A 14,606-nucleotide genomic window follows, 5' to 3' on the forward strand; every position below is an offset into this window, starting at 1 on the left:
AGGGTAAATCTCAAAATCCCACTTCCCTGACTAAGGACTGTGCTTATTCTCCATTTATGTGTAGTTCCACAATGGCTTCTTAAAAGTAAAAGTGCCTCAGCGCGACTGTGCATTTTGTCAGAGCAAACTTCCCCCCTGGCTCAGTGGACCAGCAGTTCGTCTTAGCCCCTTTCACTGGAGCTGCAGTTTAGTAAGCCTGGGAGCCCATCAGCAGCCAGGCGGTAAACAGTAGTCTGGATGCTGCAGGCGAGGCAGCAGGCACCCATGACGCTTTTCAGATTATGGTGTAAGTCTACCCAAGTCCGGCAGCAGGTTTCACGTGAAGGAATAGATTCTCTGTTTCCACTGTCTTCATAATGACCCAGGACCCCCAGCCGGGAAAAGGAGGTGGGGAGGGGATGTCACAAACAGCACACACAGGGAAAGACCTTCCACCCTCCCCTGGGTAACAGTACACGAGGCAACACCCCTTAACCTTCACTGCAGCCCCAGCCTCAAACAGCAGCACTCTGGTCAATAGCCTGGTCCTGAGTCTTCATTGTAGCCCCAGTACCCCTCCCACTCACCCCGACATACAGGGGTTGTGGACAGCAGCAATTGGGCGTATGGCTCGATCAGTCTAGTGGTCCTCAATGCAGACCCAAATCTTGCACTCTGCTGCAGAGTTCAACGGACAGAATTGGACCTCACTCCTTTCCAGGCACTCTCCTCCTCACAGGGTCCTCAGGTCCAACAGACAGGCAGGTCCTGTTTCTCAAGTCTCTGGGGCGAGCACACTCGAGTCTCCAGGGTGATGTCCCCTCACCCAACAATCGTGCTGAGCTTCAACAGGCTAATGTACAACTCCAGTTTGACAATTACGGGAGACTCAAGCTCACCATTTTATATAATCCATTTCCAGATAGGTGTGATTTATTGTCTTAGTCTTTGAAGTTTGTGATGTAGTAGGTGTACCCTTTAGAGGGTCAACTCCTCTTGCCCTTTGCCCAGGAAGGAGTCTGTAACAGCAGCAGAGACCCCAAACATTATATTCTCACACAGATCATGGGAGTGATAAGAGGATCGTACCTGGATGTCTGTCTACCTCACTCATATATGCATATATGCCTGTCAAAAGGTTACCAAGGCCCCCGAAGCCCAATATTTAGGATTCCCCTATCAGACCCATCTCCTTCCTGAGATGTGTCCAGGTCCAACTGAGCAGTGACATTTTCAGAATCAAAAAAACAGTTTGAAGTGCAGATGAAAGCTCTCCCTTTGTTCCTTCCTTCAGTGTCCATACCATTGAGCACTCATGAATGCAGACAATCTGCAAATCTGTCTATGATGGTTTTTTCACCACCAAATGGCTTTAAGACCCTGGGCTTACAATATGGAGCCCATAGACCTTCTTGTACTGTCCCACATATAGGCACACATATATTACAACATATTACAGCACACACGCTGCAGAAAGCTACATACTAACATGGTGCAGGACAAAGGCAAGTTAGGTACTTAACACCGGAATTTTAGATGAGTGGGTTGGTAGGCCTCACTCCAGTGGCACAGCTAAAAAGGTCTGTACACTCTACTGACCACCATTACAAAACCAGTATGATGTCAGCATCACGCTTTTGCTACTTAACTCTGGGTAAGAATAGTCGCTCCTTACTACTTGCAGAGTTCTGCATTGTGTGCCCCTCCCAGTTTAACAAGGCCACACACAGTCCATGAGACAGGCCTAGGTCATGGCACATACGCAGGATGTGTGTTCGCCCGTGATGAAAAATAGTTATCAAGGATCTAAATGTCACTGCAGCTGGGGCACGCACGACAGAGGTGCAGGCCTGTGACCATGTAGGAGGCTTTTTTGACTCAACAACATTTATTGAAATGCCTATCAAGCTCTATCTCATAGGCACAACATCTCCAAAATAAGTGAGTCTCAGAGTGGCAAAAGTGCTCTCACCTTGACAAATTGTTGTCAGTGATATAAAAGTGTTGGTTTAGCATAATAGGGTAAATATTCTTTAAAGTTCTTTCAAACAATGGCATGCCAGATGTCAAATATGAAATGCTGACAAGCAAAACGGGTCAGAACAATAAAGGAAATATAAAATAAATATAAGGTGCGCAGAGGAAGCTGAAGATCCCTTTATCTAACACAGAAATAATGAAGGTAAGGCCAAAGGCAATGTAAGAAAGAACAGAGGGTATTCACTTTATTTAGTGGGATCTAACAGTACAATGCAAAATGCATACCTTTCAGCAGAAAAGTCCTTCTCTTTGCAAATGTCCATCAGTTTAGGAGCCAATCTAAAAGCCTTTAAAGAAAGGGATCCTTGTGCAGTCTTGATGGGATCTGAAAGAAACAAGATTTTTTTATAGAGATATTCTATTCAAATCATGTGTGGAAGAAACAGGCAGAGCTAAAGTGGCTTTTGAAAGTTCACTAACAATATTCCAGGAAATTGATACACAGAAGGAAATCCACATTAAAAACCATGGGTCTAGATACCCATCAACTGAACACAATCAAGCAATCTGCAAGGTAGCTGTAAGAACAAGTGAATGGTCTTCTATTTGTTATCGGCCACTAGGGTACCTGGAAATGATTAAAGCACTTTTAACATAATTATCGAATGTGCATCCTACCATCATGTGCTGTTCTAACTACAGACATTGGCAAAATCTCTCTGTCTTGTCCATAAAACTATGATGAGCCACAACATACTGATTACAAGACAAGGTAAAGCAACAGAAGCACCTGCCCCATCACCAATTGAAAATATGTAATGCCCTTCTAGGACCAAATCTAGAATACATGCCCAACCGTACATCTCCGTACAAAGTGTTTGTCTTAGTCACTCTGGATTGAATTAAGTACACTGTGTGGATTGATAGACAAGGTATATTAAATAAAGGGAGATGACACTGAGTAGATAGGTACTTGGAGTGTGTTCTTTCTTTTCCAACACTGTTCAAGGATGAACTAGATGACGCCCACAAAAAATAAAGGACAGGGGAGTAAAAACAGAATTTCCGAACAATGCAGTAGATGGAAGAATAATGCATAGCCGTGTGGACTCACAAAAGATTCATACAGCAAACCCGCACCTTCCTGGAGAAAACAAGCAAAGACAAGTGGTAACTGGACCTTTGGCTGTGGTCTTGACTGGAAGATGGGATATCTTTTTTCCCCACTTTAACCTGTGACATGCTATCCAGGAGCTTTCGTTTTTTTGTAGCACCAGGGAAGATGATGTGCAGCGTTTGCTATCAGTTCTGAAAGTTTGGAACTTTTTTTGTCTCTTAAGAACTGTGGGGGAAAGAGCACTGTGCAAAAAGTCTTAGTTAAAGCTTCACTTAGTAGAAAAGAGAACTTGTCATATTTGTGTATATGTTCCTAATATGTAGCTTTGATTACTTCAGACTTCCTTAGCCACTTCCACCCCCTTTCATCCAGTCCTCGTAAGCACCGATTTGGTTAGAATCCAAGGCCCCAGAAACAATCCTCAGTGACTTGACAGCCACATTCCCTGGTGAGTGAAGGCAGACCTTGATAGAAAGGAGCAAGCTCATAAGATCCAGCATATGCTGACAAGGGGGATGGAATTCCTATAGCTCGACGCCCATGACATATTGTTCGGCATCAGGTTTTCGGATTTATTTTGTCCTTGGGACAAGCAGGCCCAACCCCTGCAGCACAAACCCTTTGGCTGCCAGTTTAGAGGTTAAGAGGGGGGGAACTGTCTGCAGTTGAGGTCATATTTGTGTTTCTCTGTTAATGCTCTTCGAACTTGTAATTATGGTTCATTTCTGCAAAGCGTTTATTATTAGGTGAGCATTGCAAATAAATGTTGTAAGCTCGGACTGAACTACTGACCGTGGTTCAGCAGTCTCAGAGGAATATGGAAAAGTCAAAAACTACCTGAAAGTGATCTAAGAGCTTGACCTTAAAAATACACAAAAAGCCTACAAACCCCCAATCATTGTCTTGACATTTTTAATTGGCAAGGAATAGGGGGTTCCACACAAGTGGAGACCAATGAAGATCTAGACTCCAAGGATGATTGTTGCAGGCGGTCAACTATCCTTCACCAGGTCCAAGAACCTGGACTTTCTGCATCCTGCCATGAAAGCTACTTTGAATGACCTTGAAAGAAGAATCCCAATGACTGCTGGAGAAGTGTACTGGAGATATCCCTGCACGTAGGCAAGGCTGCCTATAAGAGGAGGGCCTTGAGGAGCTAGCAGGAGGGGCTGGAACATCGTAGCACAGGAAAGGATTATCACCGCCAGTCCATGGGATGAGGCCTTCAACTCTGACTCATCTACCCCCGTGCAGCACGCCCAGGAGTGAGGCACAGATGCCTATCAGAGGTGAGTGAAATGACTATAAAGGACAAAACTACCAAAAGAAGCAGCTGAGATAGCTTTACAATCCAAATATTTGAAACCATTATTGCCGTTTTCATCACTGGAAAGAAAACAGATGGTCACATCTCTGCATTGATCAAGACATCACCCATGTTTGATAGCTTCACCTCATCAAGGATAATTTCGTCCACCCTTGGTTGGCTTTTCTTTTGTATGGAGAGCAAGTTGGAGCTGGGGCCCGAGAAGCACTCAGCCAAGGGGACCTACCTTCTCTTGACCAACGTAGATCAGTGCGGCCTGTGCCTATGCATCCCTTTGTCTCTTTAAATTAAGGTGTGTACCTGTGAACTACAGCATCATTGAGGAGACATCGCAGGAGATTAAACTGAGGGCTGCTGCTCATCCACAAGTGTAACATTCGGTTAATTCAGATTTTACCAGTCTTTTTATATTTGTATCGCCAGTTAAAGGAGAATGCACTTCTGCAGGCCTTTGGGGGTAAGTGAATGTGGTTCTCGCCTCTAAAACCGAGTTCCATTTACAGTCATGTTATCAACTACACAGCTATACTGAATCTCAGTGTTAATTGTGTAGATTATTTCTACTCTCTCACTTTCATTAACTGATGCTATTTACTTGATGACTGGCGTCTCTACCCGCAGTAAATCTCCAAGTATGTTTTGAACTACTCCGATAACCCGAGTACCAATTACTAAATGGGTTAAACAGTAAAGACCCAGAACACAGGACTTCATTGTTAAAATTAAGCTCTGCATCAGGACCCTCCGCTTGTCTTAGCCCTCGCGAAAAAGTTCCCACTGAAGTTCAGACACAATACAATCGTACACCAAATACTTAAGTAAACAAAATCAGTTTTGAAATACGTAAAATGTTTTTAGAATTCTAAAGCGGAGGAACTGTTCGTAAACTGCTATGCTACTAACAATAGTTCTACGTAAAAAAGTAAATCAATGATGAGGGCTTGCGCAGAATTGGCTACTGAAGACAAAGCACAGGAAAATTGTTATAATGCTGACCTTCAAGCGGGTTTGAATGTGAAAAGTGTTTATTCTGAATTTAACAGCTGACGAGGAAGCCTTCTAGTAAACGGGTGACAAAATAAAAACAAACGCCGACTAACAAGGGGAAAACTCACTCCGATGACACGATGTTTCCAGTCACTACGAGTATACTTTAACAGTTGGATTACAGTGCATAGCAAGTTGTTAAACACACGGAAACAATTTTGGGGCAGCTCACAGGATTGATTATATTCATTAGTATTTATTTCTGACAGATACTGGGGACGTTACATTTACCTCTCAGCTGGAAACTATATGCAGCCCTGCCAGATATGGAAAGCTGGCTGCTTAGGGAGGAGTGACTATAAAGCTGTTAAATTGCCTAAGGGTTCAGATACACAGCAGAACATCTGGTCTGGAGAGCTTGAGGAAACACCATTAAATCGGTTGAAAATAAAAAAATCGTTGTGTAAAGAAACAGCCCGGGTTTTGTGTGCTCCTGTCAGAGATAAAAAAAAAAAAACTTGGTATTGATATTATGATTGGTCAGTCACGTACAGAGCCAGACACTTCAGCAATCGAGGTTTGTTAAACATCTGGTCCAGTTCCACCAGCCTTCCACGCAGGAGGGCAGGGCGGGCGAATAAAACTGAAGCAGCTACTCTGGCATTCCTTGAGGTACACATCAGGGCTGTGATAGCAAGAAAAATAAACAGAGCGAAGGAAACCCTGTCTAGACGGAGGTGCTGTGGAGGCTGCTGCAGACACAGGGTCGGTATTTACTTGGAAAAGATTGCCAGGCTGCGCGCGCACACTAGAACGAAAGGCTAACACAAAACACTAAAACGCTGTAACAAAGAAGGATCTCAAGAAGTGGCGTCGGCGCTCAACTTACCATAGATAAGGACGACAGACTCCTCTATTGCATGCTGGTAGCTGAACTGGGAGTCGAGGAGCGCGCGGCTGACGAAGGAGCCATAGTACGTGGACTGGTACCAGCCGACGTGAAGATGGTCTATGTTCACGTGGCGCAGACTCCGCATCATTTCCATCTGGTACTGAACTAGAGAGGGGGGAAAAGAACAGGTTCTGAGCTCTGCAAACCCAAAGTTGAAATTACAACACGGTGTCAAGCCAACTTGTTTGTCTTGTACGAGAAGTACAATATTTGTGAACGTTTGTATAATGCATACTAGCAATCGACAAGTATTCAACAGCAACAAACTACCATATTCACACGGTGGGAATAAACCTAATCACTGTACCCATTTCCACATTAAAATTAGACCACAAATTAGAAAGACTGTTGATCCATTGCAATGTACCCATCGATTAGCTACAAAGAAGTTGCTAGTCCTCAATACTAGTCATCCAAGACCCTGCACAGGAAACAATTAAACAAATTTATCCTTCATATATTCATAGTCAAAAATATTTTTCAAAGGCAGAACTAGAATGTGGCCTCAGCAATGGGAATATATGGGATAAGTCATTGTAAGTCACGCGCAAAACGCCCACACAATGATCTCCAGATCATTCCAAGGCAAAGGCTTCATGCCATCTTCCCTCAGAGGGTCAAGCAAAACCACCCTCTGTACACCAGCGGAGCATATACAGATGTGCCCACTTTTTTAAGCAACCAAATTAAAGCGGGCGGAACCACCACCCCTAGTTGAAACAACTAAAATAAACCCTGACTTTTCTTAAAAAAATAAAAATAAAACTCATTTGGACATCATCCCACACACTAGGCTTCAAGTAAGGCTAGAGTGACTTAGCTTGAGCATTAATTCATCCCTCACATTTGTGTTGAAAAAGAGCTACACTAAGATATTTAAAATTACTAATTTTTATATAGCACTTCATTGCACACTAATGCCATTTCTAAGGGCAGTCCGCAACAGGTGCTACTATTATCGATTTCACTGCAGTCATTTCGCCGATCCCTGAGCGTGCCTTGGCAGGATTCATAGCCGTGGCCTGCACCTCACTGCAAGGGGCTAGCATCACTGGCTAACTCACTGAGCCATCCTGTCCGCTATAGCAATAACCCAGCCCCATCTCACACAGAACCACATTGAAACGCTGAACAGTGCAAGGTATAAGAACACGGAACTACATACTGAAATCACAGCAAGGTCATTAACTTGCTGGTCACCTAAATTAATATACAAACAGCTCCAATCACCTTCCGCCATCAGATATCCGCAGACCACATGATGGATAGTGCACTCTTCCTTCCACCTCTGGCTTATGCATGTACCTGTGAAAATACGCAGGGGTATGAGCCTGCCTCCCACAAAGAATCTACAGCCCAAGGAAATGCCGATAGTGCACCTCTACCTTTCCCCTCCCCATCGCACAGAGATGACAATAGCACTGTGGATGGTTAAGAGTCACTACAACAGCAGCCGTTAACTGTACTGTACATTGTAGTACGTAACCTGCAATGCAGACCTTATGTTTACTTCAGATTTAATAGCCTCGTACACAGATAGGCTCAACTACTTAAGCACAGTGGTCCATCAGTACTAATCTTTCAATCTAGGGACTTATGGCGGACCTCCTCAAACCACATGGCCATCCTCATTATCCAGATACAAAACATTAGTCAGGAAGTGCCTTCCCATCCAAGGATACTCATGAAGGAGTGCCATTCCACACTGGAGGAAGAGCAGAGGCGTAACAAAGGCCTCTGCGGCCCCCCACTGTGTGTGTGTGTGTGTGTGTTTTTTTGGGGGGTGGGGCGGGGGCAGGCGAGCTCTGTGGGAGGAGGGGGGGCTCAGCAGAGTACACTGCACATAGGCTGGGTCCAGAGATGAGGGGATCCCCTACAAGTACTCTGCAGAGTGGCCCCACAACGTGCTATGCCCCTCGGTGCAACTTCTATTCAGTCTTCCTCTGAGAAGTTATACACCCAAGGGCATTACAGTCTACCACGACAAGTGACAGATGCTTAACGGTATATTCAGTTATTCCTCATCTAGGGCTTCAACATCAACAATGAAGTATGGCAGTATCATTGACTTCTGCCAGAACTCCTCATTAATTGTGTCGTCTGTGCATTATTCTTATCTCTATGTTACATTATTCACCTGCCTGCTTCCATTCCAGGGTGCTTAGGAGGTTTGACAAAGAAACGTACTGCTTAAAAAAATGCATAAATAAATAGGCATCAATTTAGATAAGAAGCAAACATACACCTGGGCGTGGCACGCTGGTTTAGATTTTTTTTTTTCATTGTAAGCATGTGGCACAAAAATAAAATTGAAAAAATAAAACATGCTCCCGCCTGCACATGACTGTGAAATGTTTGCAATACATTAAAAAAATAACCATCACATGTAATTTTTATAGTTAAGTATTGATCCTAGGAAACTGGTGTATTGAGAAAACCTCTATGGTGTGAATGCATAGCACAGGAAACTATGACTTACAGACGCAAAGAAAAGGTAATATAAACTTCAAATTACTGTAAACTGAATACATAGTATAAACATACAATGAGTAAAAAAAGAAAGAAAGAAAAAAAGCAGGGACCAAATAGAGCATTGGCCCACGAGCCCCGCAGCTGCAGTGCATTTTTTAGGTGGTTAAAATCAGGATAGATGCAATCACTCTGTGCAAGATAGCCAATGGCGGACGTGGGTTGACCCATTTCTCCATGCCAGATGCTGTTGTGGGCAAAGGAAAATGTGAAGGGCGCTTGAAAGGATGAAGAGGTCTCACCCAAAGCATATCTATGTATTTATTTATCTATGAATATTTTATTGCATGAGGCGGGTGATTCAGCTAAACCTATCTGCAGGCGAGACTTAAAAAGGATGGAACCAGAATTGAGAGGAAAAACACGGAGACTAAATGATTATGGTCGAATATGCTCATATGTGAGGTCCTGCCTTAAATGCCACCTTACTATTGCTCCACTAATGCAGAGCGAAGCCCTGTCACTTCGCAGTTAATCTCGATCTTGCATTGGGTATTTCCACTTAGTTTGGGAAAGCCTGTGAAACGTAATCTAAAAAATCTGGGTAAAATGCTTACAAAAAAGCATTTGACTTGGACGTAATACTCTAAAAGAAAGTGCACCGAGCACTGCGTGCCCACACACACAGCTATGACACAGCCAGTTTTCGGGGTGGCACTACGCAACAATTTGTGTACCTCTCGCGAACTCGTGCACCTCCCACGAACCACATGCAAAGTAAGGGCCGGCTTGAGTCTCGACGCGTCCTTCCCATAAAACACCGCCAACGGCTGCCATCGATCCAGCAGTGAACGCACACGGAATTAATGGGCCCATTTCATTTCTTTTTACCACATATTTTTAACCTCTCGTAGGGTTAAACTTCCTCCTGACACCATTTAATCACGTCCTGATCATCTCCTGTGAAGGCATCGCGCAGGCAGGCGCTGTTCTTCATTATTTATAAGACACTTAGGATGCATCCATTTAGAAAACTTACGTTCTAGATACAATTAGGCTATTCTTTAGCAGCTGCGAGGAGTGTGCCTAGAAGAGCAGAGAACAAAGCGCCTTGTGCCTATAAACGATGCTCACTTCTGCCCTGCGATGCATCGCTTTATGACCAATACCCTTTATTTCCCAATAACAGGGAGTCTTTCTTCTTTCCAAGCAGAGCAACGCCTGGACTTCGTGCTCGCGGCTCCGCGGTTGCACGCTAGAGAGCACGTCAAGCCCAGAGAGGCATCAGTCACTAAACACTGAGGTTTGCTTACCCGGAATGAGCATCAACGCAGTTGCGATATTTTACAAATCAACTAACACACAATGAAAGAATCTGACCTATGGGATTTGGGAGGCCGCTTCTCTCCCCAACAATCCTGGAGCAATTTCTCCACGGAGTAAATTGTATTTTTTAAGTAATGGAAGTCAACAGAGAATTAGGCCACATACACACACAAAGAAACCTAAGTGATGGCGCATCATACCCCCGATACCTCAGGGGTGTTGCTACCAGTGTAAAGGGGAGAAAACGTTGAATGCCATAGTGTCTCATGAACGCCATGCTGTTAACGAGCAGCACAGGGGCAAAATGGGAACACCTAGAACAACTCTAGCTCCTCCATATGAGGCAGATTGGCTCAGGCCCTCAGCCGAATTCGCTTTATCAAATCTCAACATTGCAGACTAACTCGGGTGACATATCTCTCAAATCCCCAACTGATTTTGCTAAGTATGAAGTCAATCTATTCAAGGAACGTTTTTATAGTCAATTAGGTTTGCAACATCCTAGTCCATTGCACAAGTTAAAGTGACAAGTGTTAGCAAAGAGCCCAGGACAACAATTTGTATTTTGATCCTTAATTGTTTACTGAAAAAATATTAGTTAAATATATTGTTTCATGCACTGCTGAATGGAGACTATTTTATAACTGGGTGGAAATCTTTGATCCAGCAAAAATCCTTGAACTTTGGCTACAGTTTTCATTTTGGCTACAAAATACCGAAAGTAAGGGCATCATAAACCGGTGGATCCGATTAATTGAACTAACTCTGCTAGCTTGGAGAAAGGGAAACAAAAACTCCCCTCAAACAAACTGTTTCGAGTTAAAACTTCACCAATCGATTCCCCTAAAAATCTAATTAACGATGAGTGGTTGCAATTATTTAATTCACAATTGTATAAAAATGCTCCTTAACATCAGTGGGAGGAAAAGTTGGAGTGAGAAGTCAATGTTTTTTTCCTTCAACGAATATAATTGTGCATATGTTGTGGTATGGTGGTTTCCTCAAAAACATTTTAATGTTGACATCCCCAAGCATGCTATTACTCACACATACCAAACAAATACGTCCGAATGTAACTGTTAAAAGATGTAGGTTAAAACGCATTTTCTCAATGCATTCCACCTTTAATGTGGCACTGTAGCGCTTTCTTAATTTGTGAGTTCTTTGCATTCAGTGTCGGGGTTCCATCTATCGGTTGTCTGATCTTTAACAAACATAGAAAGTAATCTTTCAATAAATGCTATTGCCACCTTGATCAGGTTTTAAACATGTTGACATTTTTTGGGGAATTCAAACAATGAAGCAAGATGTCTACGTTGATAGATTTATTTGCAGAGTTATGAGTGGCCTTGCTAACTGTTCTAGCAAGAAATGTGCTACTCGAACTGAGCAGGGCATATCACTGCTGACCACACCGTACCACTTCAACTTGTTTACAATCATATGGATGTTGGTATCAAGGCCTGGCCACCGCCACTGGGATAGCAAGTCGCTATAGGCCTGTTAACCTAAAAGGCAAAACCCACCGAGGGTTCAACTCGGAGCGCAGCCCTGGTTCTCTGGAAATACAGGACTTACTCGCAACCTCTGGCAGACAAAAAAAAAAACACACACAAAAAAAAAAAAAAAAAAAAAAAAAAAAAAACACATGCAGGATGTCCTTTCAGACACTGAAGCAATACTTGGTTCTTGCTTTATATGGTCAAAGGAACAGGCAACGATAAGGACAGTTAAACCTGCCACCTTATGTTAACAAATGGATAAGGTAATTAGCCTTTATCTCAAAGGATCGAAGTGACTACTCTGCATAGAACTGGAACAAGTTATTCCAATGGCCACAGTCACTTGACAAAACCAGTTTCCCCCATAACTGACAACAAGTCTATGAAACATCTGCAAGTGGAACATAAACCATTCTCTGCTCAGTAAGACCTACTCAGAAAGCTGAACAATGCTGGTCAATAAAGATGTTCAGGACGCTATGCATTACAGCAAGACAAGTCCAATGGTTCTGACAAGAAACTTATTGTTTTATGTATTGCAACCATCACCTAAGGGTTATAGAGCGCTTTACAATAGAATAAGAAATTAAGTACCGGTGAAAGCCAAATCAGTGTAAACAAAAACAGGGAGAAAACTAAACAGGCAAGTACAAACACCACAGGATGGAAGTTATCATTTAGGCACAGGTGGCTTTGGAATAGAAGTTTCAACTCAATTTTAACCGTATCCAGAGAGATGGTGTTTCGTAATCTTGAAGGGAGAGAATTTTGAATTGCAGTCACACTCGCAATGAAGGACTCAATTTAAAGGTCAACGTTTCTAAAAGTATCATTCAAGGCTGGGGAAGACACTAGATCCACCCAACCATTTCAGTTTGACTGTCAGATAAGAGGATTTGGCAGTGTGTAGGACCTCGCAGATGACATGCCATTCTGTAGACAAGCATAACTCCGATTGATAGCCATTTAAAAGTTAGCAGTACTTGTGTGAGGTGGTCAAATCTTAGATCCAGTGACAATCCATGCAGCAGCATGAAGCACCACCTTCAAACAGGTGAGGTGTATTTTGAGAAGACCAGAAAGGAGAGTTGCCATAATCAATCCTTCATAGGAAGAGGAAATGGACTGGCATCTTAAGATCAGAGATTCAGCGATAAACTGGCAAATTGCCCACAGGATACAGTTGGTCATAATGTTCAACTGTGCTTGCAGTTTCTGTTGTCCAGGAAATGTGCATTCTTTTTTGTCATGACTTAAAAGCCCACTGAAGAAGCTCTAGGCTGCAAACTATTTCAAAATCAGGTTGCCGGGCCTCTGCAGCCATTAGACAAGACTGTTGGTTCCCAGCAGGAAAAAAGCCCACCCTTCTCCATCAGGAAGCTTGACAATAGCAGGAACTGGAATGAACTAATGCTGTTTAATTACATAATTAGGATCTTTGTCTACACTAATGACGAGCACCTTCATAAATTCCACCCCGTGTATTGAGGTGACTTCCAAGGGGAACCTAAGACAACCGCCACACAGACATTTTTAAAGGACATCATGCTCAATATTAACATGAAACCAAGATGCATAAGAAATCATAACAAATCTGCACAAACAGTATTCAGATATAGACAGTATTTAGATACCCCCAAAGGGCACCACTACGTCTTTTCCCATTATCAGCAATACAGTGATGCTCTCAATTCAATATCTAAATATCCTAGAAACACTGGAGCTGACAGATTGTTTTAAGTCTGGGGTTTGGCATAGAACAACACCATCACTTAAACCTAAATCAATGCAATGTCAAAATAAGCTTTATTCATAACATCTAAAAGATTTTTTCTAGTACCGACCAACCACTGATCACACTGCACTATGCAAATGGTATCTACATTGAGTTTCCAGCATTGCTCTTTAACGGACTCCAGCAAGTCCACGGCACATCGTGTAAGAGTAAAAGCCATGCACAAACCAAAACACAGCAAATCACAGCCTGTTACAGAAAATATTAAGCAATTCTACCCATGCTGAGCTGACCGTGAAAGTATTTACTTGAAAAAATGTGCCTCAATCCTTTCAGCTTTAGTTCTGGCTGTCACAGAACCAGGATCATATCCCTGCAGCACACCTCTTTGTAAATCTGAGGCATCACTAAACCCTTGGGTTTCTGCAACAATTAAAACATGCACTGGCAATGCTAATAGGACCTGGCAGTAGGCGACATATTGGCTTGGTCAACTGCATAACATAATATAACATGCACACACATAACAACCCTCCCTCTCCTCCTGCTCTCCACCACCACCACCTACACGGCAACACACAGAAATCGATGCCCAAGAAAACTTGTTGCTGGAGGCTGGAAACTCTCTTAACTCACGCAAGGAGCGCTGCATAATAATGGAGAAAGGAAGCCCTTCATTGGCGCTTGCAGCAAGATCGTGCCGCTGCTGAAATCAAATGTGCCAAAATGGCTGAGTTGCATTTTGGAAGGAGGAGGAGGATATAGTGAAGGCTATGTAAGGGTCAATGCAAGAAGAATGCCTCATGAGGGGCTGTACTGCTTCTCAAAGGGCGGAGGAGTAAAAAGTTATTTTTATTGGGCAACTCACCAGAGATCTTGATGCTCGCTGCACTTCTGTCAATTCCTTTGTTTGTCTGCTCAAAGAAACCTGATTTTGCAAATGCCCATGATTAAAAAAGCTGGTAGCGCAGTAGAGGGATGTCCGATACGGTAAGCGGCATTGCGGTGGTAAATGCAGCAAAACATTGGCAGCAGCAGAGGGGGCGGGCTGCACTTTCATGTGTTTTTACTGATTCTAAGCAAACATTTTTGCCCCCCAATTCTCTGTGCGTCCACTAATCCAGGCAGTGGTGTGGTTTTAGTCACACTTGCCTGGTCTAAGCAAACTAGGAAAACTAAAAAATAAAAATAGTCCGGTGCAAGTAAACTAAATGCCCAGAGGAGAAATGACA

The 14,606-nt window shown here is 43.1% G+C and overlaps 1 protein-coding gene across 1 annotated transcript in view; it reads right to left on the reverse strand.

The window, feature by feature from the left end:
* The window catches only part of EIF3H (eukaryotic translation initiation factor 3 subunit H), a 257,025-nt gene that overhangs the window by 109,793 nt on the left and 132,626 nt on the right, over positions 1 to 14,606 (reverse strand). The window contains exons 3-4 of the mRNA XM_069220645.1: positions 6,280 to 6,447; positions 2,245 to 2,344 (exon numbers count right to left, since the gene is read on the reverse strand). Coding sequence (XP_069076746.1) covers positions 2,245 to 2,344; positions 6,280 to 6,447 — 268 coding nt within the window. The remainder of the gene's footprint in view (positions 1 to 2,244; positions 2,345 to 6,279; positions 6,448 to 14,606) is intronic.

This window comes from Pleurodeles waltl, chromosome 2_2 (genome assembly GCF_031143425.1).
Source record: "Pleurodeles waltl isolate 20211129_DDA chromosome 2_2, aPleWal1.hap1.20221129, whole genome shotgun sequence".
In the NCBI taxonomy this organism is placed as follows: Eukaryota; Metazoa; Chordata; class Amphibia; order Caudata; family Salamandridae; genus Pleurodeles; species Pleurodeles waltl.